At 57.8% G+C, this 23,848-nt stretch overlaps 1 protein-coding gene across 1 annotated transcript in view; it reads left to right on the forward strand.

Moving 5' to 3' along the window:
- Window positions 1–23,848, forward strand: part of gpnmb (glycoprotein (transmembrane) nmb) — a 253,322-nt gene that overhangs the window by 107,668 nt on the left and 121,806 nt on the right. Inside the window, exon 2 of the mRNA XM_072447278.1 lies at window positions 23,273–23,437. Within this exon, the coding sequence (XP_072303379.1) occupies window positions 23,273–23,437 (165 nt within the window). The remainder of the gene's footprint in view (window positions 1–23,272; window positions 23,438–23,848) is intronic.

Consider the following 23,848-nt stretch of genomic DNA (forward strand, 5'->3'; position numbering starts at 1 on the left):
GGTCAGGGTTCCCTCAGAGTGGTTCAGGGTCAGGGTTCCCTCAAAGTGGTTCAGGGTCAGGGGTCAGGGTTCCCTCAGAGTGGTTCAGGGTCAGGTGTCAGGGTTCCCTCAGAGTGGTTCAGGGTCAGGAGTCCCTCAGAGTGGTTCAGGGTCAGGGGTCAGGGTTCCCTCAGAGCGGGTTAGGGGTCAGGGTTCCCTCAGAGTGGTTCAGGGCCAGGGGTCAGTGTTCCCTCAGAGTGTTTCAGGGTCAGGGGTCAGGGTTCCCTCAGAGTGGTTCAGAGTCAGGGGTCCCTCAGAGTGGTTCAGGGTCAGGGGTCAGGGTTCCCTCAAAGTGGTTCGAGGTCAGCGGTCAGGGTTCCCTCAAAATGGTTCAGGGTCAGGGGTCAGGGTTCCCTCAGAGTGGTTCAGGGTCAGGGTTCCCTCAAAGTGGTTCAGGGTCAGGGCTCCCTCAGAGTGGTTCAGGGTCAGGGTCAGGGTTCCCTCAAAGTGGTTCAGGGTCAGGGGTCAGGGTTCCCTCAGAGTGGTTCAGGGTCAGGGTTCCCTCAGAGTGGTTCAGGGTCAGGAGTCCCTCAGAGTGGTTCAGGGTCAGGGGTCAGGGTTCCCTCAGAGCGGGTTAGGGGTCAGGGTTCCCTCAGAGTGGTTCAGGGCCAGGGGTCAGTGTTCCCTCAGAGTGTTTCAGGGTCAGGGGTCAGGGTTCCCTCAGAGTGGTTCAGAGTCAGGGGTCCCACAGAGTGGTTCAGGGTCAGGGTCAGGGGTCAGGGTTTCCTGAAAGTGGTTCAGGGTTAGGGGTCAGGGTTCCCTCCGAGTGGTTCAGGGTCAGGCGTCAAGGTTTCGTGAGAGTGGTTCAGGGTCAGGGTTCCCTCAGAGTGTTTCAGGGTAGGGCTCCCTCAGAGTGGTTCAGGGTCAGGGTTCCCTCAGAGTTGTTCAGGGTCAGGGGTCAGGGTTCCCTCAGAGTGGTTCCGGGTCAGGGTCAGGATTCCCTCAAAGTGGTTCAGGGTCAGGGGTCAGGGTTCTCTCAGAGTGGTTCAGAGTCAGGAGTCAGGGTTCCCTCAGAGTGGTTCAAGGTCAGGGGTCAGGGTTCCCTCAGAGTTGTTCAGAGTAAGGGTCAGGGTTCCCTAAGAGTGGTTCAGGGTCAGGGTTCCCTCAGAGTGGTTCAGGGTCAGGGGTCCTTCAGAGTTGTTCAGGGTCAGGGTTCCCTCAAAGTGGTTCAGGGTCAGGGTCAGGGGTCAGGGTTCCCTCAAAGTGGTTCAGGGTCAGGGGTCAGGGTTCCCTCAGAGTGGTTCAGGGTTAGGGGTCAGGGTTCCCTCAGAGTGGTTCAGGGTCAGGGTTCCCTCAGAGTGTTTCAGGGTCAGGGGTCAGGGTTCCCTCAGAGTGGTTCAGGGTCAGGATCAGGGGTCAGGGTTCCCTCAGAGTGGTTCAAGGTCAGGGTCAGGATTCCCTCAAAGTGGTTCAGGGTCAGGGGTCAGGGTTCTCTCAGAGTGGCTCAGGGTCAGGAGTCAGGGTTCCCTCAGAGTGGTTCAAGGTCAGGGGTCAGGGTTCCGTCAGAGTTGTTCAGAGTCAGGGTCAGGGTTCCCTAAGAGTGGTTCAGGGCCAGGGGTCAGGGTTCCCTCAGAGTGGCTCAGGGTAAGGGGTCAGGGTTCCCTCAGAGTGGTTCAAGGTCAAGGTTCCCTCAGAGTTGTTCAGAGTCAGGGTCAGGGTTCCCTAAGAGTGGTTCAGGGCCAGGGGTCAGGGTTCCCTCAGAGTGGTTCAGGGTCAGGGTTCCCTGAGAATGGTTCAGGGTCAGGGTTCCCTCAGAGTGTTTCAGGGTCAGGGGTCATGGTTCCCTCAGAGTGGTTCAGGGTCAGGATCAAGGGTCAGGGTTCCCTCACAGTGGTTCAGGGTCAGGAGTCAGGGTACCCTCAGAGTGGTTCAGGGTCAGGGTCAGGATTTACTCAGAGTGGTTCAGAGTCAGGGGTCAGGGTTCCCTCAGAGTGGTTCAGAGTCAGGGGCCAGGGTTCCCTCAGAGTGGTTCAGGGTCAGGGATCCCTCAAAGTGGTCCAGGGTCAGGGGTCAGGGTTCCCTCAGAGTGGTTCAGGGTCAGGGGTCAGGGTTCCCTCAGAGTGGTTCAGGGTAAGGGTTCCCGCAGAGTGGTTCAGGGTCAAGGGTCAGGGTTCCCTCAGAGTGGTTCAAGGTCAGGGGTCAGGGTTCCCTCAGAGTTGTTCAGAGTCAGGGTCAGGGGTCAGGGTTCCCTCAGAGTGGGTCAGGGTCAGGGTTCCCTCAAAGTGGTTCAGTGTCAGGGGTCAGGGTTCTCTCAGAGTGGTTCAGAGTCAGGGGTCCCTCAGAGTGGTTCAGGGTCAGGGTCAGGGGTCAGGGTTCCCTCAAAGTGGTTCGAGGTCAGCGGTCAGGGTTCCCTCAAAGTGGTTCAGGGTCAGGGGTCAGGGTTCCCTCAGAGTGGTTCAGGGTCAGGGTTCCCTCAAAGTGGTTCAGGGTCAGGGGTCAGGGTTCCCTCAGAGTGGTTCAGGGTCAGGTGTCAGGGTTCCCTCAGAGTGGTTCAGGGTCAGGAGTCCCTCAGAGTGGTTCAGGGTCAGGGGTCAGGGTTCCCTCAGAGCGGGTTAGGGGTCAGGGTTCCCTCAGAGTGGTTCAGGGCCAGGGGTCAGTGTTCCCTCAGAGTGTTTCAGGGTCAGGGGTCAGGGTTCCCTCAGAGTGGTTCAGAGTCAGGGGTCCCACAGAGTGGTTCAGGGTCAGGGTCAGGGGTCAGGGTTTCCTGAAAGTGGTTCAGGGTTAGGGGTCAGGGTTCCCTCCGAGTGGTTCAGGGTCAGGCGTCAAGGTTCCCTGAGAGTGGTTCAGGGTCAGGGTTCCCTCAGAGTGTTTCAGGGTAGGGCTCCCTCAGAGTGGTTCAGGGTCAGGGTTCCCTCAGAGTTGTTCAGGGTCAGGGGTCAGGGTTCCCTCAGAGTGGTTCCGGGTCAGGGTCAGGATTCCCTCAAAGTGGTTCAGGGTCAGGGGTCAGGGTTCCCTCAGAGTGGTTCAGGGTCAGGGGTCAGGGAACCCTCAGAGTGGTTCTGGGTCAGGGGTCAGGGTTCCCTCAGAGTTGTTCAGGGTCAGGGGTCAGGGTTCCCTCAGAGTGGTTCAGGGTCAGGGGTCAGGGTTCCCTCAGAGTGGTTCCGAATCAGGGTTCCCTCAGAGTGGTTCAGAGTCAGGGGTCAGGGTTCCCTCAGAGTGGTTCAGGGTCAGGGGTCAGGGTACCCTCAGAGCTGTTCAGGGTCAGGGTTCCCTAAGAGTGGTTCAGGGTCAGGGTTCCCTCAGAGTGGTTCAGGGTCAGGGGTCAGGGTTCTCTCAGAGTGGTTCAGAGTCAGGGGTCCCTCAGAGTTGTTCAGGGTAAGGGTCAGGGGTCAGGGTTCCCTCAAAGTGGTTCAGGGTCAGGGTTCCCTCAGAGTGGTTCAGGGTCAGGGGTCAGGGTTCTCTCAGAGTGGTTCAGAGTCAGGGGTCCCTCAGAGTTGTTCAGGGTAAGGGTCAGGGGTCAGGGTTCCCTCAAAGTGGTTCAGGGTCAGGGTTCCCTCAGAGTGGTTCAAGGTCAGGGGTCAGGGTTCCCTCAGTGTGGTTCAGGGTCAGGGGTCAGGATTCCCTCAGAGATGTTCAGGGTCAGGGGTCAGGATTCCCTCAGAGTGGTTCAGTGTCAGGGGTCAGGGTTCCCTCAGAGTGGTTCAGAGTCAGGGTCAGGAGTCCCTCAGAGTGGTTCAGGGTCAGGGGTCAGGGTTCCCTCAGAGCGGGTCAGGGGTCAGGGTTCCCTCAGAGTGGTTCAGGGTCAGGGGTCAGGGTTCCCTCAGAGTGTTTCAGGGTCAGGGGTCAGGGTTCCCTCAGAGTGGTTCAGAGTCAGGGGTCCCACAGAGTGGTTCAGGGTCAGGGTCAGGGGTCAGGGTTTCCTGAAAGTGGTTCAGGGTCAGGGGTCAGGGTTCCCTCAGAGTGGTTCAGGGTCAGGGTTCCCTCAGAGTGATTCAGGGTCAGGGCTCCCTCAGAGTGGTTCAGGGTCAGGGTCAGGGTTCCCTCAGAATTGTTCAGGGTCAGGGGTCAGGGTTCCCTCAGAGTGGTTCCGGGTCAGGATTCCCTCAAAGTGGTTCAGGGTCATGGTTCAGGGTTCCCTCAGAGTGGTTCAGGGTCAGGGGTCAGGGTTCCCTCAGAGTGGTTCTGGGTCAGGGGTCAGGGTTCCCTCAGAGTGGTTCAGGGTCAGGGGTCAGGGTTCCCTCAGAGTGGTTCAGGGTCAGGGGTCAGGGTTCCCTCTGAGTGGTTCCGAGTCAGGGTTCCCTCAGAGTTGTTCAGAGTCAGGGGTCAGGGTTCCCTCAGAGTGGTTCAGAGTCAGGGGTCAGGGTTCCCTCAGAGTTGTTCAGAGTAAGGGTCAGGGTTCCCTAAGAGTGGTTCAGGGTCAGGGTTCCCTCAGAGTGGTTCAGGGTCAGGGGTCAGGGTTCTCTCAGAGTGGTTCGGAGTCAGGGGTCCCTCAGAGTTGTTCAGGGTAAGGGTCAGGGGTCAGGGTTCCCTCAAAGTGGTTCAGGGTCAGGGTTCCCTCAGAGTGGTTCAGGGTCAGGGGTCAGGCTTCCCTCAGAGTGGTTCAAGGTCAGGGGTCAGGGTTCCCTCAGAGTTGTTCAGAGTCATGGTCAGGGGTTTGGGTTCCCTCAGAGTGGTTCAGGGTCAGGGTTCCCTCAAAGTGGTTCAGGGTCAGGGGTCAGGGTTCTCTCAGAGTGGTTCAGAGTCAGGGGTCCCTCAGAGTGGTTCAGGGTCAGGGTCAGGGGTCAGGGTTCCCTCAAAGTGGTTCAGGGTCAGCGGTCAGGGTTCCCTCAGAGTGGTTCAGGGTCAGTGCTCAGGGTTCCCTCAGAGTGGTTTAGGGTCAGGGTTCCCTCAGAGTGGTTCAGGGTCAGTGCTCAGGGTTCCCTCAGAGTGGTTCAGGGTCAGGGTTCCCTCTGAGTGGTTCAGGGTCAGGGGTCAGGGTTCCCTCAGAGTGGTTCAGGGTCAGGGATCCCTCAAAGTGGTCCAGGGTCAGGGGTCAGGGTTCCCTCAGAGTGGTTCAGGGTCAGGATCAAGGGTCAGGGTTCCCTCAGAGTGGTTCAGGGTCAGGGTTCCCTAAAAAGAGGTTCAGGGTCAGGGGTCAGGGTTCCCTCAGAGTGGGTCAGGGTCAGGGTTCCCTCAAAGTGGTTCAGGGTCAGGGGTCAGGGTTCTCTCAGAGTGGTTCAGAGTCAGGAGTCAGGGTTCCCTCAGAGTGGTTCAAGGTCAGGGGTCAGGGTTCCCTCAGAGTTGTTCAGAGTAAGGGTCAGGGTTCCCTCAGAGTGGTTCAGGGTCAGGGTTCCCTCAGAGTGGTTCAGGGTCAGGGGTCCTTCAGAGTTGTTCAGGGTCAGGGTTAGGGGTCAGGGTTCCCTCAAAGTGGTTCAGGGTCAGGGTCAGGGGTCAGGGTTCCCTCAAAGTGGTTCAGGGTCAGGGGTCAGGGTTCCCTCAGAGTGGTTCAGGGTCAGGGGTCAGGGTTCCCTCAGAGTGGTTCAGGGTCAGGGGTCAGGGTTCCCTCAGAGTGGTTCAGGGTCAGGATCAAGGGTCAGGGTTCCCTCACAGTGGTTCAGGGTCAGGGGTCAGGGTACCCTCAGAGAGGTTCAGAGTCAGGGTCAGGGGTCAGGGTTCCCTCAGAGTGGGTCAGGGTCAGGGGTCAGGGTTCCCTCAAAGTGGTTCAGGGTCAGGGGTGAGGGTTCTCTCAGAGTGGTTCAGAGTCAGGGGTCCCTCAGAGTGGTTCAGGGTCAGGGTTCCCTCAAAGTGGTTCGAGGTCAGCGGTCAGGGTTCCCTCAGAGTGGTTCAGAGTCCGGGGTCAGGGTTCCCTCAGAGTGGTTCAGAGTCAGGGGTCAGGGTTCCCTCAGATTTGTTCAGGGTCAGGGGTCAGGGTTCCCTCAGAGTGGATCAGGGTCAGGGTTCCCTCAGAGTGGTTCAGGGTGAAGGTTCTCTCAGAGTGGTTTTGGGTCAGGAGTCAGGGTTCCCTCAGAGTTGTTCAGAGTCAGGGGCCAGGGGTCCCTCAGAGTGGTTCAGGGTCAGGGTCAGGGGCCAGGGGTCCCTCAGAGTTGTTCAGGGTCAGGGGTCAGGGGTCAGGGTTCCCTCAAAGTGGTTCAGGGTCAGGGGTCAGGGTTCCCTCAGAGTGGTTCAGGGTCAGGGGTCAGGGTTCCCTCAGAGTGGTTCAGGGTCAGGGTTCCCTCAGAGTGGTTCAGGGTCAGGGTTCCCTCAGAGTGGTTCAGGGTCAGGATTCCCTCAGAGCTGTTCAGTGTCAGGGGTGAGGGTTCCCTCAGAGTGGTTCAGAGTCAGGGGCCAGGGGCCCCTCAGAGTGGTTCAGGGTCAGGGGTCAGGGTTCCCTCAGAATGGTTCAGAGTCAGGGGCCAGGGTTCCCTCAGAGTGGTTCAGGGTCAGGAGTCCCTCCGAGTGGTTCAGGGTCAGGAGTCAGGGTTCCCTCAGAGTGGTTTAGGGTCAGGGCTCCCTCAGAGTGGTTCTGGGTAAGGGGGCAGGGTTCCCTCAGAGTGGTTCAGGGTCAGGAGTCAGGGTTCCCTCAGAGTGGTTCAGGGTCAGGGGTCAGGGTTCTCTCAGAGTGTTTCAGAGTCAGGGGTCAGGGTTCCCTCAGAGTGGTTCAGAGTCCGGGGTCAGGGTTCCCTCAGAGTGGTTCAGTGTCAGGGGTCAGGTTTCCCTCAGAGTGGTTCAGAGTCAGGGGTCAGGGTTCCCTCAGAGTGGTTCAGGGTCAGGGGTCAGGGTACCCTCAGAGCTGTTCAGGGTCAGGGGTCAGGGTTCCCTCAGAGTGGTTCAGGGTCAGGGGTCAGGGTTCCCTCAGAGTGGTTCAGAGTCAGGGGTCAGGGTTCTCTCAGAGTGGTTCAGAGTCAGGAGTCAGGGTTCGCTCAGAGTGGTTCAAGGTCAGGGGTCAGGGTTCCCTCAGAGTTGTTCAGAGTAAGGGTCAGGGTTCCCTAAGAGTGGTTCAGGGTCAGGGTTCCCTCAGAGTGGTTCAGGGTCAGGGGTCCTTCAGAGTTGTTCAGGGTCAGGGTCAGGGGTCAGGGTTCCCTCAGAGTGGTTCAGGGTCAGGGTCAGGGGTCAGGGTTCCCTCAAAGTTGTTCAGGGTCAGGGGTCAGGGTTCCCTCAGAGTGGTTCAGGGTTAGGGGTCAGGGTTCCCTCAGAGTGGTTCAGGGTCAGGGTTCCCTCAGAGTGTTTCAGGGTCAGGGGTCAGGGTTCCCTCAGAGTGGTTCAGGGTCAGGATCAGGGGTCAAGGTTCCCTCAGAGTGGTTCAGGGTGAGGGGTCAGGGTTCCCTCAGAGTGGTTCAAGGTCAGGGTCAGGATTCCCTCAAAGTGGTTCAGGGTCAGGGGTCAGGGTTCTCTCAGAGTGGCTCAGGGTCAGGAGTCAGGGTTCCCTCAGAGTGGTTCAAGGTCAGGGGTCAGGGTTCCGTCAGAGTTGTTCAGAGTCAGGGTCAGGGTTCCCTAAGAGTGGTTCAGGGCCAGGGGTTAGGGTTCCCTCAGAGTGGCTCAGGGTAAGGGGTCAGGGTTCCCTCAGAGTGGTTCAAGGTCAAGGTTCCCTCAGAGTTGTTCAGAGTCAGGGTCAGGGTTCCCTAAGAGTGGTTCAGGGCCAGGGGTCAGGGTTCCCTCAGAGTGGTTCAGGGTCAGGGTTCCCTGAGAATGGTTCAGGGTCAGGGTTCCCTCAGAGTGTTTCAGGGTCAGGGGTCATGGTTCCCTCAGAGTGGTTCAGGGTCAGGATCAAGGGTCAGGGTTCCCTCACAGTGGTTCAGGGTCAGGAGTCAGGGTACCCTCAGAGTGGTTCAGGGTCAGGGTCAGGATTTCCTCAGAGTGGTTCAGAGTCAGGGGTCAGGGTTCCCTCAGAGTGGTTCAGAGTCAGGGGCCAGGGTTCCCTCAGAGTGGTTCAAGGTCAAGGTTCCCTCAGAGTTGTTCAGAGTCAGGGTCAGGGTTCCCTAAGAGTGGTTCAGGGCCAGGGGTCAGGGTTCCCTCAGAGTGGTTCAGGGTCAGGGTTCCCTGAGAATGGTTCAGGGTCAGGGTTCCCTCAGAGTGTTTCAGGGTCAGGGGTCATGGTTCCCTCAGAGTGGTTCAGGGTCAGGATCAAGGGTCAGGGTTCCCTCACAGTGGTTCAGGGTCAGGAGTCAGGGTACCCTCAGAGTGGTTCAGGGTCAGGGTCAGGATTTCCTCAGAGTGGTTCAGAGTCAGGGGTCAGGGTTCCCTCAGAGTGGTGCAGAGTCAGGGGCCAGGGTTCCCTCAGAGTGGTTCAGGGTCAGGGATCCCTCAAAGTGGTCCAGGGTCAGGGGTCAGGGTTCCCTCAGAGTGGTTCAGGGTCAGGGTTCCCTCAGAGTGGTTCAGGTTAAGGGTTCCCGCAGAGTGGTTCAGGGTCAAGGGTCAGGGTTCCCTCAGAGTTGTTCAGGGTCAGGGTCAGGATTCCCTCAAATTTATTCAGGGTCAGGGGTCAGGGTTCCCTCAGAGTGGTTCAGGGTCAGTGTTCCCTCAGAGATGTTCAGGGTCAGGGTCAGGGGTCAGGATTCCCTCAGAGTGGTTCAGTGTCAGGGGTCAGGGTTCCCTCAGAGTGGTTCAGAGTCAGGGGCCAGGGGCCCCTCAGAGTGGTTCAGGGCCAGGGGTCAGGGTTCCCTCAGAGTGGTTCAGGGTCAGGGGTCAGGGTTCCCTCAGAGTGTTTCAGGGTCAGGGGTCAGGGTTCCCTCAGAGTGGTTCAGAGTCAGGGGTCCCACAGAGTGGTTCAGGGTCAGGGTCAGGGGTCAGGGTTTCCTGAAAGTGGTTCAGGGTCAGGGGTCAGGGTTCCCTCCGAGTGGTTCAGGGTCAGGGGTCAGGGTTCCCTCAGAGTGGTTCAGGGTCAGGGTTCCCTCAGAGTGTTTCAGGGTCAGGGCTCCCTCAGAGTGGTTCAGGGTCAGGGTTCCCTCAGAGTTGTTCAGGGTCAGGGGTCAGGGTTCCCTCAGAGTGGTTCCGGGTCAGGGTCAGGATTCCCTCAAAGTGGTTCAGGGTCAGGGGTCAGGGTTCCCTCAGAGTGGTTCAAGGTCAGGGGTCAGGGTTCCCTCAGAGTGGTTCTGGGTCAGGGGTCAGGGTTCCCTCAGAGTGGTTCAGGGTCAGGGGTCAGGGTTCCCTCAGAGTGGTTCAGGGTCAGGTGTCAGGGTTCCCTCAGAGTGGCTCCGAGTCAGGGTTCCCTCAGAGTGGTTCAGAGTCAGGGGTCAGGGTTCCCTCAGAGTGGTTCAGAGTCAGGGGTCAGGTTTCCCTCAGAGTGGTTCAGAGTCAGGGGTCAGGGTTCCCTCAGAGTGGTTCAGGGTCAGGGGTCAGGGTACCCTCAGAGCTGTTCAGGGTCAGGGGTCAGGGTTCCCTCAGAGTGGTTCAGGGTTAGGGGTCAGGGTTCCCTCAGAGTGGTTCAGATTCAGGGGTCAGGGTTCTCTCAGAGTGGTTCAGAGTCAGGAGTCAGGGTTCCCTCAGAGTGGTTCAAGGTCAGGGTTCCCTCAGAGTTGTTCAGAGTAAGGGTCAGGGTTCCCTAAGAGTGGTTCAGGGTCAGGGTTCCCTCAGAGTGGTTCAGGGTCAGGGGTCAGGGTTCTCTCAGAGTGGTTCAGAGTCAGGGGTCCCTCAGAGTTGTTCAGGGTAAGGGTCAGGGGTCAGGGTTCCCTCAAAGTGGTTCAGGGTCAGGGTTCCCTCAGAGTGGTTCAGGGTCAGGGGTCAGGCTTCCCTCAGAGTGGTTCAAGGTCAGGGGTCAGGGTTCCCTCAGAGTGGTTCAGGGTCAGGGGTCAGGATTCCCTCAGAGATGTTCAGGGTCAGGGTCAGGCGTCAGGATTCCCTCAGAGTGGTTCAGTGTCAGGGGTCAGGGTTCCCTCAGAGTGGTTCAGAGTCAGGGTCAGGAGTCCCTCAGAGTGGTTCAGGGTCAGGGTTCCCTCAGAGCGGGTCAGGGGTCAGGGTTCCCTCAGAGTGGTTCAGGGTGAGGGGTCAGGGTTCCCTAAGAGTGTTTCAGGGTCAGGGGTATGGGTTCCCTCAGAGTGGTTCAGAGTCAGGGGTCCCAGAGAGTGGTTCAGGGTCAGGGTCAGGGGTCAGGGTTTCCTGAAAGTGGTTCAGGGTCAGGGGTCAGGGTTCCCTCCGAGTGGTTCAGGGTCAGGGGTCAGGGTTCCCTCAGAGTGGTTCAGGGTCAGGGTTCCCTCAGAGTGTTTCAGGGTCAGGGCTCCCTCTGAGTGGTTCAGGGTCAGGGTCAGGGTTCCCTCAGAGTTGTTCAGGGTCAGGGGTCAGGGTTCCCTCAGAGTGGTTCCGGGTCAGGATTCCCTCAAAGTGGTTCAGGGTCAGGGGTCAGGGTTCCCTCAGAGTGGTTCAGGGTCAGGGGTCAGGGTTCTCTCAGAGTGGTTCTGGGTCAGGGGTCAGGGTTCCCTCAGAGTGGTTCAGGGTCAGGGGTCAGGGTTCCCTCAGAGTGGTTCAGGGTCAGGGGTCAGGGTTCCCTCTGAGTGGTTCCGAGTCAGGGTTCCCTCAGAGTGGTTCAGAGTCAGGGGTCAGGGTTTCCTCAGAGTGGTTCAGAGTCAGGGGTCAGGTTTCCCTCAGAGTGGTTCAGAGTCAGGGGTCAGGGTTCCCTCAGAGTTGTTCAGAGTAAGGGTCAGGGTTCCCTAAGAGTGGTTCAGGGTCAGGGTTCCCTCAGAGTGGTTCAGGGTCAGGGGTCAGGGTTCTCTCAGAGTGGTTCAGAGTCAGGGGTCCCTCAGAGTGTTTCAGGGTAAAGGTCAGGGGTCAGGGTTCCCTCAAAGTGGTTCAGGGTCAGGGTTCCCTCAGAGTGGTTCAGGGTCAGGGGTCAGGCTTCCCTCAGAGTGGTTCAAGGTCAGGGGTCAGGGTTCCCTCAGAGTTGTTCAGAGTCATGGTCAGGGGTTTGGGTTCCCTCAGAGTGGTTCAGGGTCAGGGTTCCCTCAAAGTGGTTCAGGGTCAGGGGTCAGGGTTCTCTCAGAGTGGTTCAGAGTCAGGGGTCCCTCAGAGTGGTTCAGGGTCAGGGTCAGGGGTCAGTGTTGCCTCAAAGTGGTTCGGGGTCAGCGGTCAGGGTTCCCTCAGAGTGGTTCAGGTTCAGGGTTCCCTCAGAGTGGTTCAGGGTCAGGGCTCAGGGTTCCCTCAGAGTGGTTCAGGGTCAGGGTTCCCTCTGAGTGGTTCAGGGCCAGGGGTCAGGGTTCCCTCAGAGTGGTTCAGGGTCAGGGATCCCTCAAAGTGGTCCAGGGTCAGGGGTCAGGGTTCCCTCAGAGTGGTTCAGGGTCAGGGGTCAGGGTTCCCTCAGAGTGGTTCAGGGTCAGGGTTCCCTCAGAGTGTTTCAGGGTCAGGGGTCAGGGTTCCCTCAGAGTGGTTCAGGATCAGGATCAAGGGTCAGGGTTCCCTCAGAGTGGTTCAGGGTCAGGGGTCAGGGTTCCCTCAGAGTGGTTCAGGGTCAGGGTTCCCTCAAAGTGGTTCAGGGTCAGGGGTCAGGGTTCCCTCAGAGTGGTTCAGGGTCAGGGGTCAGGGTTCCCTCTGAGTGGTTCAGGGTCAGGATCAAGGGTCAGGGTTCCCTCACAGTGGTTCAGGGTCAGGAGTCAGGGTACCCTCAGAATGGTTCAGGGTCAGGGTCAGGATTTCCTCAGAGTGGTTCAGAGTCAGGGGTCAGGGTTCCCTCAGAGTGGTGCAGAGTCAGGGGCCAGGGTTCCCTCAGAGTGGTTCAGGGTCAGGGATCCCTCAAAGTGGTCCAGGGTCAGGGGTCAGGGTTCCCTCAGAGTGGTTCAGGGTCAGGGTTCCCTCAGAGTGGTTCAGGTTAAGGGTTCCCGCAGAGTGGTTCAGGGTCAAGGGTCAGGGTTCCCTCAGAGTTGTTCAGGGTCAGGGTCAGGATTCCCTCAAATTTATTCAGGGTCAGGGGTCAGGGTTCCCTCAGAGTGGTTCAGGGTCAGTGTTCCCTCAGAGATGTTCAGGGTCAGGGTCAGGGGTCAAGATTCCCTCAGAGTGGTTCAGTGTCAGGGGTCAGGGTTCCCTCAGAGTGGTTCAGAGTCAGGGGCCAGGGGCCCCTCAGAGTGGTTCAGGGCCAGGGGTCAGGGTTCCCTCAGAGTGGTTCAGGGTCAGGGGTCAGGGTTCCCTCAGAGTGTTTCAGGGTCAGGGGTCAGGGTTCCCTCAGAGTGGTTCAGAGTCAGGGGTCCCACAGAGTGGTTCAGGGTCAGGGTCAGGGGTCAGGGTTTCCTGAAAGTGGTTCAGGGTCAGGGGTCAGGGTTCCCTCCGAGTGGTTCAGGGTCAGGGGTCAGGGTTCCCTCAGAGTGGTTCAGGGTCAGGGTTCCCTCAGAGTGTTTCAGGGTCAGGGCTCCCTCAGAGTGGTTCAGGGTCAGGGTTCCCTCAGAGTTGTTCAGGGTCAGGAGTCAGGGTTCCCTCAGAGTGGTTCCGGGTCAGGGTCAGGATTCCCTCAAAGTGGTTCAGGGTCAGGGGTCAGGGTTCCCTCAGAGTGGTTCAAGGTCAGGGGTCAGGGTTCCCTCAGAGTGGTTCTGGGTCAGGGGTCAGGGTTCCCTCAGAGTGGTTCAGGGTCAGGGGTCAGGGTTCCCTCAGAGTGGTTCAGGGTCAGGTGTCAGGGTTCCCTCAGAGTGGCTCCGAGTCAGGGTTCCCTCAGAGTGGTTCAGAGTCAGGGGTCAGGGTTCCCTCAGAGTGGTTCAGAGTCAGGGGTCAGGTTTCCCTCAGAGTGGTTCAGAGTCAGGGGTCAGGGTTCCCTCAGAGTGGTTCAGGGTCAGGGGTCAGGGTACCCTCAGAGCTGTTCAGGGTCAGGGGTCAGGGTTCCCTCAGAGTGGTTCAGGGTTAGGGGTCAGGGTTCCCTCAGAGTGGTTCAGATTCAGGGGTCAGGGTTCTCTCAGAGTGGTTCAGAGTCAGGAGTCAGGGTTCCCTCAGAGTGGTTCAAGGTCAGGGTTCCCTCAGAGTTGTTCAGAGTAAGGGTCAGGGTTCCCTAAGAGTGGTTCAGGGTCAGGGTTCCCTCAGAGTGGTTCAGGGTCAGGGGTCAGGGTTCTCTCAGAGTGGTTCAGAGTCAGGGGTCCCTCAGAGTTGTTCAGGGTAAGGGTCAGGGGTCAGGGTTCCCTCAAAGTGGTTCAGGGTCAGGGTTCCCTCAGAGTGGTTCAGGGTCAGGGGTCAGGCTTCCCTCAGAGTGGTTCAAGGTCAGGGGTCAGGGTTCCCTCAGAGTGGTTCAGGGTCAGGGGTCAGGATTCCCTCAGAGATGTTCAGGGTCAGGGTCAGGGGTCAGGATTCCCTCAGAGTGGTTCAGTGTCAGGGGTCAGGGTTCCCTCAGAGTGGTTCAGAGTCAGGGTCAGGAGTCCCTCAGAGTGGTTCAGGGTCAGGGTTCCCTCAGAGCGGGTCAGGGGTCAGGGTTCCCTCAGAGTGGTTCAGGGTGAGGGGTCAGGGTTCCCTAAGAGTGTTTCAGGGTCAGGGGTATGGGTTCCCTCAGAGTGGTTCAGAGTCAGGGGTCCCAGAGAGTGGTTCAGGGTCAGGGTCAGGGGTCAGGGTTTCCTGAAAGTGGTTCAGGGTCAGGGGTCAGGGTTCCCTCCGAGTGGTTCAGGGTCAGGGGTCAGGGTTCCCTCAGAGTGGTTCAGGGTCAGGGTTCCCTCAGAGTGTTTCAGGGTCAGGGCTCCCTCTGAGTGGTTCAGGGTCAGGGTCAGGGTTCCCTCAGAGTTGTTCAGGGTCAGGGGTCAGGGTTCCCTCAGAGTGGTTCCGGGTCAGGATTCCCTCAAAGTGGTTCAGGGTCAGGGGTCAGGGTTCCCTCAGAGTGGTTCAGGGTCAGGGGTCAGGGTTCTCTCAGAGTGGTTCTGGGTCAGGGGTCAGGGTTCCCTCAGAGTGGTTCAGGGTCAGGGGTCAGGGTTCCCTCAGAGTGGTTCAGGGTCAGGGGTCAGGGTTCCCTCTGAGTGGTTCCGAGTCAGGGTTCCCTCAGAGTGGTTCAGAGTCAGGGGTCAGGGTTTCCTCAGAGTGGTTCAGAGTCAGGGGTCAGGTTTCCCTCAGAGTGGTTCAGAGTCAGGGGTCAGGGTTCCCTCAGAGTTGTTCAGAGTAAGGGTCAGGGTTCCCTAAGAGTGGTTCAGGGTCAGGGTTCCCTCAGAGTGGTTCAGGGTCAGGGGTCAGGGTTCTCTCAGAGTGGTTCAGAGTCAGGGGTCCCTCAGAGTGTTTCAGGGTAAAGGTCAGGGGTCAGGGTTCCCTCAAAGTGGTTCAGGGTCAGGGTTCCCTCAGAGTGGTTCAGGGTCAGGGGTCAGGCTTCCCTCAGAGTGGTTCAAGGTCAGGGGTCAGGGTTCCCTCAGAGTTGTTCAGAGTCATGGTCAGGGGTTTGGGTTCCCTCAGAGTGGTTCAGGGTCAGGGTTCCCTCAAAGTGGTTCAGGGTCAGGGGTCAGGGTTCTCTCAGAGTGGTTCAGAGTCAGGGGTCCCTCAGAGTGGTTCAGGGTCAGGGTCAGGGGTCAGTGTTGCCTCAAAGTGGTTCGGGGTCAGCGGTCAGGGTTCCCTCAGAGTGGTTCAGGTTCAGGGTTCCCTCAGAGTGGTTCAGGGTCAGGGCTCAGGGTTCCCTCAGAGTGGTTCAGGGTCAGGGTTCCCTCTGAGTGGTTCAGGGCCAGGGGTCAGGGTTCCCTCAGAGTGGTTCAGGGTCAGGGATCCCTCAAAGTGGTCCAGGGTCAGGGGTCAGGGTTCCCTCAGAGTGGTTCAGGGTCAGGGGTCAGGGTTCCCTCAGAGTGGTTCAGGGTCAGGGTTCCCTCAGAGTGTTTCAGGGTCAGGGGTCAGGGTTCCCTCAGAGTGGTTCAGGATCAGGATCAAGGGTCAGGGTTCCCTCAGAGTGGTTCAGGGTCAGGGGTCAGGGTTCCCTCAGAGTGGTTCAGGGTCAGGGTTCCCTCAAAGTGGTTCAGGGTCAGGGGTCAGGGTTCCCTCAGAGTGGTTCAGGGTCAGGGGTCAGGGTTCCCTCTGAGTGGTTCAGGGTCAGGATCAAGGGTCAGGGTTCCCTCACAGTGGTTCAGGGTCAGGAGTCAGGGTACCCTCAGAATGGTTCAGGGTCAGGGTCAGGATTTCCTCAGAGTGGTTCAGAGTCAGGGGTCAGGGTTCCCTCAGAGTGGTGCAGAGTCAGGGGCCAGGGTTCCCTCAGAGTGGTTCAGGGTCAGGGATCCCTCAAAGTGGTCCAGGGTCAGGGGTCAGGGTTCCCTCAGAGTGGTTCAGGGTCAGGGTTCCCTCAGAGTGGTTCAGGTTAAGGGTTCCCGCAGAGTGGTTCAGGGTCAAGGGTCAGGGTTCCCTCAGAGTTGTTCAGGGTCAGGGTCAGGATTCCCTCAAATTTATTCAGGGTCAGGGGTCAGGGTTCCCTCAGAGTGGTTCAGGGTCAGTGTTCCCTCAGAGATGTTCAGGGTCAGGGTCAGGGGTCAAGATTCCCTCAGAGTGGTTCAGTGTCAGGGGTCAGGGTTCCCTCAGAGTGGTTCAGAGTCAGGGGCCAGGGGCCCCTCAGAGTGGTTCAGGGCCAGGGGTCAGGGTTCCCTCAGAGTGGTTCAGGGTCAGGGGTCAGGGTTCCCTCAGAGTGTTTCAGGGTCAGGGGTCAGGGTTCCCTCAGAGTGGTTCAGAGTCAGGGGTCCCACAGAGTGGTTCAGGGTCAGGGTCAGGGGTCAGGGTTTCCTGAAAGTGGTTCAGGGTCAGGGGTCAGGGTTCCCTCCGAGTGGTTCAGGGTCAGGGGTCAGGGTTCCCTCAGAGTGGTTCAGGGTCAGGGTTCCCTCAGAGTGTTTCAGGGTCAGGGCTCCCTCAGAGTGGTTCAGGGTCAGGGTTCCCTCAGAGTTGTTCAGGGTCAGGAGTCAGGGTTCCCTCAGAGTGGTTCCGGGTCAGGGTCAGGATTCCCTCAAAGTGGTTCAGGGTCAGGGGTCAGGGTTCCCTCAGAGTGGTTCAAGGTCAGGGGTCAGGGTTCCCTCAGAGTGGTTCTGGGTCAGGGGTCAGGGTTCCCTCAGAGTGGTTCAGGGTCAGGGGTCAGGGTTCCCTCAGAGTGGTTCAGGGTCAGGTGTCAGGGTTCCCTCAGAGTGGCTCCGAGTCAGGGTTCCCTCAGAGTGGTTCAGAGTCAGGGGTCAGGGTTCCCTCAGAGTGGTTCAGAGTCAGGGGTCAGGTTTCCCTCAGAGTGGTTCAGAGTCAGGGGTCAGGGTTCCCTCAGAGTGGTTCAGGGTCAGGGGTCAGGGTACCCTCAGAGCTGTTCAGGGTCAGGGGTCAGGGTTCCCTCAGAGTGGTTCAGGGTTAGGGGTCAGGGTTCCCTCAGAGTGGTTCAGATTCAGGGGTCAGGGTTCTCTCAGAGTGGTTCAGAGTCAGGAGTCAGGGTTCCCTCAGAGTGGTTCAAGGTCAGGGTTCCCTCAGAGTTGTTCAGAGTAAGGGTCAGGGTTCCCTAAGAGTGGTTCAGGGTCAGGGTTCCCTCAGAGTGGTTCAGGGTCAGGGGTCAGGGTTCTCTCAGAGTGGTTCAGAGTCAGGGGTCCCTCAGAGTTGTTCAGGGTAAGGGTCAGGGGTCAGGGTTCCCTCAAAGTGGTTCAGGGTCAGGGTTCCCTCAGAGTGGTTCAGGGTCAGGGGTCAGGCTTCCCTCAGAGTGGTTCAAGGTCAGGGGTCAGGGTTCCCTCAGAGTGGTTCAGGGTCAGGGGTCAGGATTCCCTCAGAGATGTTCAGGGTCAGGGTCAGGGGTCAGGATTCCCTCAGAGTGGTTCAGTGTCAGGGGTCAGGGTTCCCTCAGAGTGGTTCAGAGTCAGGGTCAGGAGTCCCTCAGAGTGGTTCAGGGTCAGGGTTCCCTCAGAGCGGGTCAGGGGTCAGGGTTCCCTCAGAGTGGTTCAGGGTGAGGGGTCAGGGTTCCCTAAGAGTGTTTCAGGGTCAGGGGTATGGGTTCCCTCAGAGTGGTTCAGAGTCAGGGGTCCCAGAGAGTGGTTCAGGGTCAGGGTCAGGGGTCAGGGTTTCCTGAAAGTGGTTCAGGGTCAGGGGTCAGGGTTCCCTCCGAGTGGTTCAGGGTCAGGGGTCAGGGTTCCCTCAGAGTGGTTCAGGGTCAGGGTTCCCTCAGAGTGTTTCAGGGTCAGGGCTCCCTCTGAGTGGTTCAGGGTCAGGGTCAGGGTTCCCTCAGAGTTGTTCAGGGTCAGGGGTCAGGGTTCCCTCAGAGTGGTTCCGGGTCAGGATTCCCTCAAAGTGGTTCAGGGTCAGGGGTCAGGGTTCCCTCAGAGTGGTTCAGGGTCAGGGGTCAGGGTTCTCTCAGAGTGGTTCTGGGTCAGGGGTCAGGGTTCCCTCAGAGTGGTTCAGGGTCAGGGGTCAGGGTTCCCTCAGAGTGGTTCAGGGTCAGGGGTCAGGGTTCCCTCTGAGTGGTTCCGAGTCAGGGTTCCCTCAGAGTGGTTCAGAGTCAGGGGTCAGGGTTTCCTCAGAGTGGTTCAGAGTCAGGGGTCAGGTTTCCCTCAGAGTGGTTCAGAGTCAGGGGTCAGGGTTCCCTCAGAGTTGTTCAGAGTAAGGGTCAGGGTTCCCTAAGAGTGGTTCAGGGTCAGGGTTCCCTCAGAGTGGTTCAGGGTCAGGGGTCAGGGTTCTCTCAGAGTGGTTCAGAGTCAGGGGTCCCTCAGAGTGTTTCAGGGTAAAGGTCAGGGGTCAGGGTTCCCTCAAAGTGGTTCAGGGTCAGGGTTCCCTCAGAGTGGTTCAGGGTCAGGGGTCAGGCTTCCCTCAGAGTGGTTCAAGGTCAGGGGTCAGGGTTCCCTCAGAGTTGTTCAGAGTCATGGTCAGGGGTTTGGGTTCCCTCAGAGTGGTTCAGGGTCAGGGTTCCCTCAAAGTGGTTCAGGGTCAGGGTTCTCTCAGAGTGGTTCAGAGTCAGGGGTCCCTCAGAGTGGTTCAGGGTCAGGGTCAGGGGTCAGTGTTGCCTCAAAGTGGTTCGGGGTCAGCGGTAGGGGTTCCCTCAGAGTGGTTCAGGTTCAGGGTTCCCTCAGAGTGGTTCAGGGTCAGGGCTCAGGGTTCCCTCAGAGTGGTTCAGGGTCAGGGTTCCCTCTGAGTGGTTCAGGGCCAGGGGTCAGGGTTCCCTCAGAGTGGTTCAGGGTCAGGGATCCCTCAAAGTGGTCCAGGGTCAGGGGTCAGGGTTCCCTCAGAGTGGTTCAGGGTCAGGGGTCAGGGTTCCCTCAGAGTGGTTCAGGGTCAGGGTTCCCTCAGAGTGTTTCAGGGTCAGGGGTCAGGGTTCCCTCAGAGTGGTTCAGGATCAGGATCAAGGGTCAGGGTTCCCTCAGAGTGGTTCAGGGTCAGGGGTCAGGGTTCCCTCAGAGTGGTTCAGGGTCAGGGTTCCCTCAAAGTGGTTCAGGGTCAGGGGTCAGGGTTCCCTCAGAGTGGTTCAGGGTCAGGGGTCAGGGTTCCCTCTGAGTGGTTCAGGGTCAGGGGTCAGGGTTCTCTCAGAGTGGATCAGGGTCAGGGGTCAGGGTTCCCTCAGAGTGGTTCAGGGGTCAGGGTTCCCTCAAAGTGGTTCAGGGTCAGGGCTCAGGGTTCCCTCAGAGTGGTTCAGGGTCAGGGTTCAGGGTTCCCACAGAGTGGTTCAGGGTCAGGGTTCCCTCAGAGAGTTTCAAGGTCAGGGGTCAGGGTTCCCTCAGAGTGGTTCAGGGTCAGGGTCAGGGTTCCCTCAAAGTGGTTCAGGGTCAGGGGTCAGGGTTCCCTCAGAGTGGTTCAAGGTCAGGGGTCAGGGTTCCCTCAGAGTGGTTCAGCGTCAGGGCTCAGGGTTCCCTCAGAGTGGTTCAGGGGTCAGGTTTCCCTCAGAGTGGTTCAGGGTCAGGGTCAGGGTTCCCTCAGAGTTATTCAGGGTCAGGGGTCAGGAATCCCTCAGAGTGGTTCAGGGTCAGGGTCAGGGTTCCCTCAAAGTGGTTCAGGGTCAGGGTCCCCTCAGAGTGGTTCAGTGTCAGGGTTCCCTCAGAGTGGTTCAGGGTCAGGATTTCCTCAGAGTGGTTTAGGGTCAGGGTTCCCTCAGAGTGGTTCTGGGTCAGGGGTCAGGGTTCCCTCAGAGTGGTTCAGGGTCAGGGGTCAGGGTTCCCTCAGAGTGGTTCAGGGTCAGGGGTCAGGGTTCCCTCTGAGTGGTTCCGAGTCAGGGTTCCCTCAGAGTGGTTCAGAGTCAGGGGTCAGGGTTTCCTCAGAGTGGTTCAGAGTCAGGGGTCAGGTTTCCCTCAGAGTGGTTCAGAGTCAGGGGTCAGGGTTCCCTCAGAGTGGTTCAGGGTCAGGGGTCAGGGTACCCTCAAAGCTGTTCAGGGTCAGGGTTCCCTCAGAGTGGTTCAGGGTCAGGGGTCAGGGTTCCCTCAGAGTGGTTCAGAGTCAGGTGTCAGGGTTCTCTCAGAGTGGTTCAGAGTCAGGAGTCAGGGTTCCCTCAGAGTGGTTCAAGGTCAGGGGTCAGGGTTCCCTCAGAGTTGTTCAGAGTAAGGGTCAGGGTTCTCTCAGAGTGGTTCAGAGTCAGGGGTCCCTCAGAGTTGTTCAGGGTAAGGGTCAGGGGTCAGCGTTCCCTCAAAGTGGTTCAGGGTCAGGGTTCCCTCAGAGTGGTTCAGGGTCAGGGGTCAGGCTTCCCTCAGAGTGGTTCAAGGTCAGGGGTCAGGGTTCCCTCAGAGTTGTTCATAGTCATGGTCAGGGGTTTGGGTTCCCTCAGAGTGGTTCAGGGTCAGGGTTCCCTCAAAGTGGTTCAGGGTCAGGGGTCAGGGTTCTCTCAGAGTGGTTCAGAGTCAGGGGTCCCTCAGAGTGGTTCAGGGTCAGGGTCAGGGGTCAGGGTTCCCTCAAAGTGGTTCGGGGTCAGCGGTCAGGGTTCCCTCGGAGTGGTTCAGGTTCAGGGTTCCCTCAGAGTGGTTCAGGGTCAGGGCTCAGGGTTCCCTCAGAGTGGTTCAGGGTCAGGGTTCCCTCTGAGTGGTTCAGGGTCAGGGGTCAGGGTTCCCTCAGAGTGGTTCAGGGTCAGGGATCCCTCAAAGTGGTCCAGGGTCAGGGGTCAGGGTTCCCTCAGAGTGGTTCAGGGTCAGGGGTCAGGGTTCCCTCAGAGTGGTTCAGGGTCAGGGTTCCCTCAGAGTGTTTCAGGGTCAGGGGTCAGGGTTCCCTCAGAGTGGTTCAGGGTCAGGGTTCCCTCAGAGTGGTTCAGGGTCAGGGTTCCCTCAAAGTGGTTCAGGGTCAGGGGTCAGGGTTCCCTCAGAGTGGTTCAGGGTCAGGGGTCAGGGTTCCCTCTGAGTGGTTCAGGGTCAGGGGTCAGGGTTCTCTCAGAGTGGATCAGGGTCAGGGGTCAGGGTTCCCTCAGAGTGGTTCAGGGGTCAGGGTTCCCTCAAAGTGGTTCAGGGTCAGGGCTCAGGGTTCCCTCAGAGTGGTTCAGGGTCAGGGGTCAGGGTTCCCACAGAGTGGTTCAGGGTCAGGGTTCCCTCAGAGACTTTCAGGGTCAGGGGTCAGGGTTCCCTCAGAGTGGTTCAGGGTCAGGGTCAGGGTTCCCTCAGAGTTGTTCAGAGTCATGGTCAGGGGTTTGGGTTCTCTCAGAGTGGTTCAGAGTCAGGGGTCCCTCAGAGTGGTTCAGGGTCAGGGTCAGGGGTCAGGGTTCCCTCAAAGTGGTTCGGGGTCAGCGGTCAGGGTTCCCTCGGAGTGGTTCAGGTTCAGGGTTCCCTCAGAGTGGTTCAGGGTCAGGGCTCAGGGTTCCCTCAGAGTGGTTCAGGGTCAGGGTTCCCTCTGAGTGGTTCAGGGTCAGGGGTCAGGGTTCCCTCAGAGTGGTTCAGGGTCAGGGATCCCTCAAAGTGGTCCAGGGTCAGGGGTCAGGGTTCCCTCAGAGTGGTTCAGGGTCAGGGGTCAGGGTTCCCTCAGAGTCGTTCAGGGTCAGGGTTCCCTCAGAGTGTTTCAGGGTCAGGGGTCAGGGTTCCCTCAGAGTGGTTCAGGATCAGGATCAAGGGTCAGGGTTCCCTCAGAGTGGTTCAGGGTCAGGGGTCAGGGTTCCCTCAGAGTGGTTCAGGGTCAGGGTTCCCTCAAAGTGGTTCAGGGTCAGGGGTCAGGGTTCCCTCAGAGTGGTTCAGGGTCAGGGGTCAGGGTTCCCTCTGAGTGGTTCAGGGTCAGGGGTCAGGGTTCTCTCAGAGTGGATCAGGGTCAGGGGTCAGGGTTCCCTCAGAGTGGTTCAGGGGTCAGGGTTCCCTCAAAGTGGTTCAGGGTCAGGGCTCAGGGTTCCCTCAGAGTGTTTCAGGGTCAGGGGTCAGGGTTCCCACAGAGTGGTTCAGGGTCAGGGTTCCCTCAGAGAGTTTCAGGGTCAGGGGTCAGGGTTCCCTCAGAGTGGTTCAGGGTCAGGGTCAGGGTTCCCTCAATGTGGTTCAGGGTCAGGGGTCAGGGTTTCCCTCAGAGTGGTTCAAGGTCAGGGGTCAGGGTTCCCTCAGAGTGGTTCAGCGTCAGGGCTCAGGGTTCCCTCAGAGTGGTTCAGGGGTCAGGGTTCCCTCAGAGTGGTTCAGGGTCAAGGGTCAGGGTTCCCTCAGAGTGTTTCAGGGTCAGGGGTCAGGAATCCCTCAGAGTGGTTCAGGGTCAGGGTCAGGGTTCCCTCAAAGTGGTTCAGGGTCAGGGTCCTCTCAGAGTGGTTCAGGGTCAGGGTTCCCTCAGAGTGGTTCAGGGTCAGGATTTCTTCAGAGTGGTTCAGGGTCAGGGGTCAGGGTTCCCTCAGAGTGGTTCTGGGTCAGGGGTCAGGGTTCCCTCAGAGTGGTTCAGAGTCAGTGGCCAGGGGTCCCTCAGAGTGGTTCAGGGTCAGGGGTCAGGGTTCCCTCAGAGTGGTTCAGGTTCAGGGGGCAGGGTTCTCTCAGAGTGGTTCAGAGTCAAGGTTCCCTCAGAGTTGTTTAGGGTCAGTGGTCTGGGTTCCCTCAGTGTGGTTCAGGGTCAGGGGTCAGGGTTCCCTCAGATTGGTTCTGGGTCAGGGGTCAGGGTTCCCTCAGAGTGGTTCAGAGTCAGTGGCCAGGGGTCCCTCAGAGTGGTTCAGGGTCAGGGGTCAGGGTTCCCTCAGAGTGGTTCAGGTTCAGGGGGCAGGGTTCTCTCAGAGTGGTTCAGAGTCAGGGTTCCCTCAGAGTTGTTCAGGGTCAGTGGTCTGGGTTCCCTCAGAGTGGTTCAGAGTCAGGGGCCAGGGGTCCCTCAGATTGGTTCAGGGTCAGGGTCAGGGGTCAGGGTTCCCTTAGAGTGGTTCAGGGTCAGGGTCAAGGTTCCCTCAGAGTAGTTCAGGGTCAGGGGTCAGGGTTCCCTCAGAGTGGTTCAGAGTCAGGGGCCAGGGTTCCCTCAGAGTGGTTCAGGGTCAGGAGTCCCTCAGAGTGGTTCAGGGTCAGGGTTCCCTTAGAGTGGGTCAGGGTCAGGGGTCAGGGTTCCCTCAGAGTGGTTTAGGGTCAGGGTTCCCTCAGAGTGGATCAGGGTCAGGGTCAGGGTTCCCTCTTAGTGGTTCAGGGTCAGGGTCAGGGTTCCCTCAGAGTGGTTCAGGGTCAGGGTTCCCTCAGAGTGGTACGGGGTCAGGGGTCAGGGTTCCCTCAGGGTGGTTCAGGGGTCAGGGTTCCCTCAGAGTGGTTCAGGGTCAAGGGTCAGGGTTCCCTCAGAGTGGTTCAGGGTCAGGGGTCCCTCAGAGTGGTTCAGGGTCAGGGGTCAGGGTTCCCTCAGAGTGGTTCAGGGTCAGGGGTCAGGGTTCCCTCAGAGTGGTTCACAATCAGGTCCATGACATCAGCAGAGAGAGAGTGATATCGCCCCCTGGTGGAGAAAAGACATTTAAAAGAGTGAAAACCTATAAATTAATATTCCCTTTAACAGTTCATATCTGTCCTCGTCATCCTTACATTCACAACTCTGTTCAAAAACTATTTCCTTTGAGATCAATATTTCATCTTCCCTTCTATATTTGCCTTTGTATGATGAATAATAGGATTTCTTATAAACAGAATTTCGAAAGTTTGTGATATTCTGTATATGTTCTATATATGTATGTATATGTATATGTACATGTATATATATATATATATATATATATATATATATATATATATATATTCATTTTTCTTGAATTCCCTGTTTTATCCTCCTGGATTTATCAAAACCATCATTTAATGTCCTTTTTAATTAAACATCCACACACCCACACACACACACGCACACACACACACACACGCACACACTGCTGGTCAGACAGTGATTAGATCTTATAAATATAGTAAATAGTGCAGTATATCACATAATTACTTCATGTTTTGAATTAGCCTGGTTAAGGCGGACAACACGACATAACCTGGAATGTATCAGACCAAAAAGAAAAAGTGTTCAAAGTATAATTCATTTTTCCTTCTGGTAAGTTCTGAGAATGTCGCTTTTGCTCTTCAGGTTCTCATAACGTCCTCTTTTGCAGCGTACGCCGACATGTTCAAGCACAAGCACTCGACTTCAGGCTGGTTCCCGTTCCCTGCCCCACCCATACCTGCCATACCAGGCTGGGACCCCGACAGCACGCCCTGGGACGACACCCTGTACCCGGTCCCGAACCCCGGGGTTCAGGAGCTCCAGAGACACAGAGGTGAGACTGAGAAGAATGAGAAATGTTTCAGCTAATTCAAACATATTAATGTCAGGTCCTTTTACGTTGTAGATTAGATTTTACTGGAAGTATTTTGTAAATAAATACATGCTTGAGCTACTGAGCTACAAAAGGGCCATTGATGTTATAATAATTTGTGTCTGGATGAAGTTTATTGCATTTTATGAAATAAATACCTGAATAGACTGTTCAGAGTCTGAGAAATGTACATGGGATGATTGAATATATCGTATATTATACAGGGACTATATCTCGGTGTAATCCCTCATTGGTCCAGGCGTGTTCCATAGTAGAAAAAGCTTCAGTTGTTTCATCTGGACTCAGTTTGAAAAAATAGACGTTTCGACTCTCATCCAAGAGTCATTGTCAATAAAAGAATTTAGATCGAGA

Source organism: Eucyclogobius newberryi, unplaced genomic scaffold, assembly GCF_026437365.1.
Source record: "Eucyclogobius newberryi isolate DKJ021-1_F unplaced genomic scaffold, fEucNew1.0.hap1 SCAF_16, whole genome shotgun sequence".
Taxonomy (NCBI): domain Eukaryota; kingdom Metazoa; phylum Chordata; class Actinopteri; order Gobiiformes; family Gobiidae; genus Eucyclogobius; species Eucyclogobius newberryi.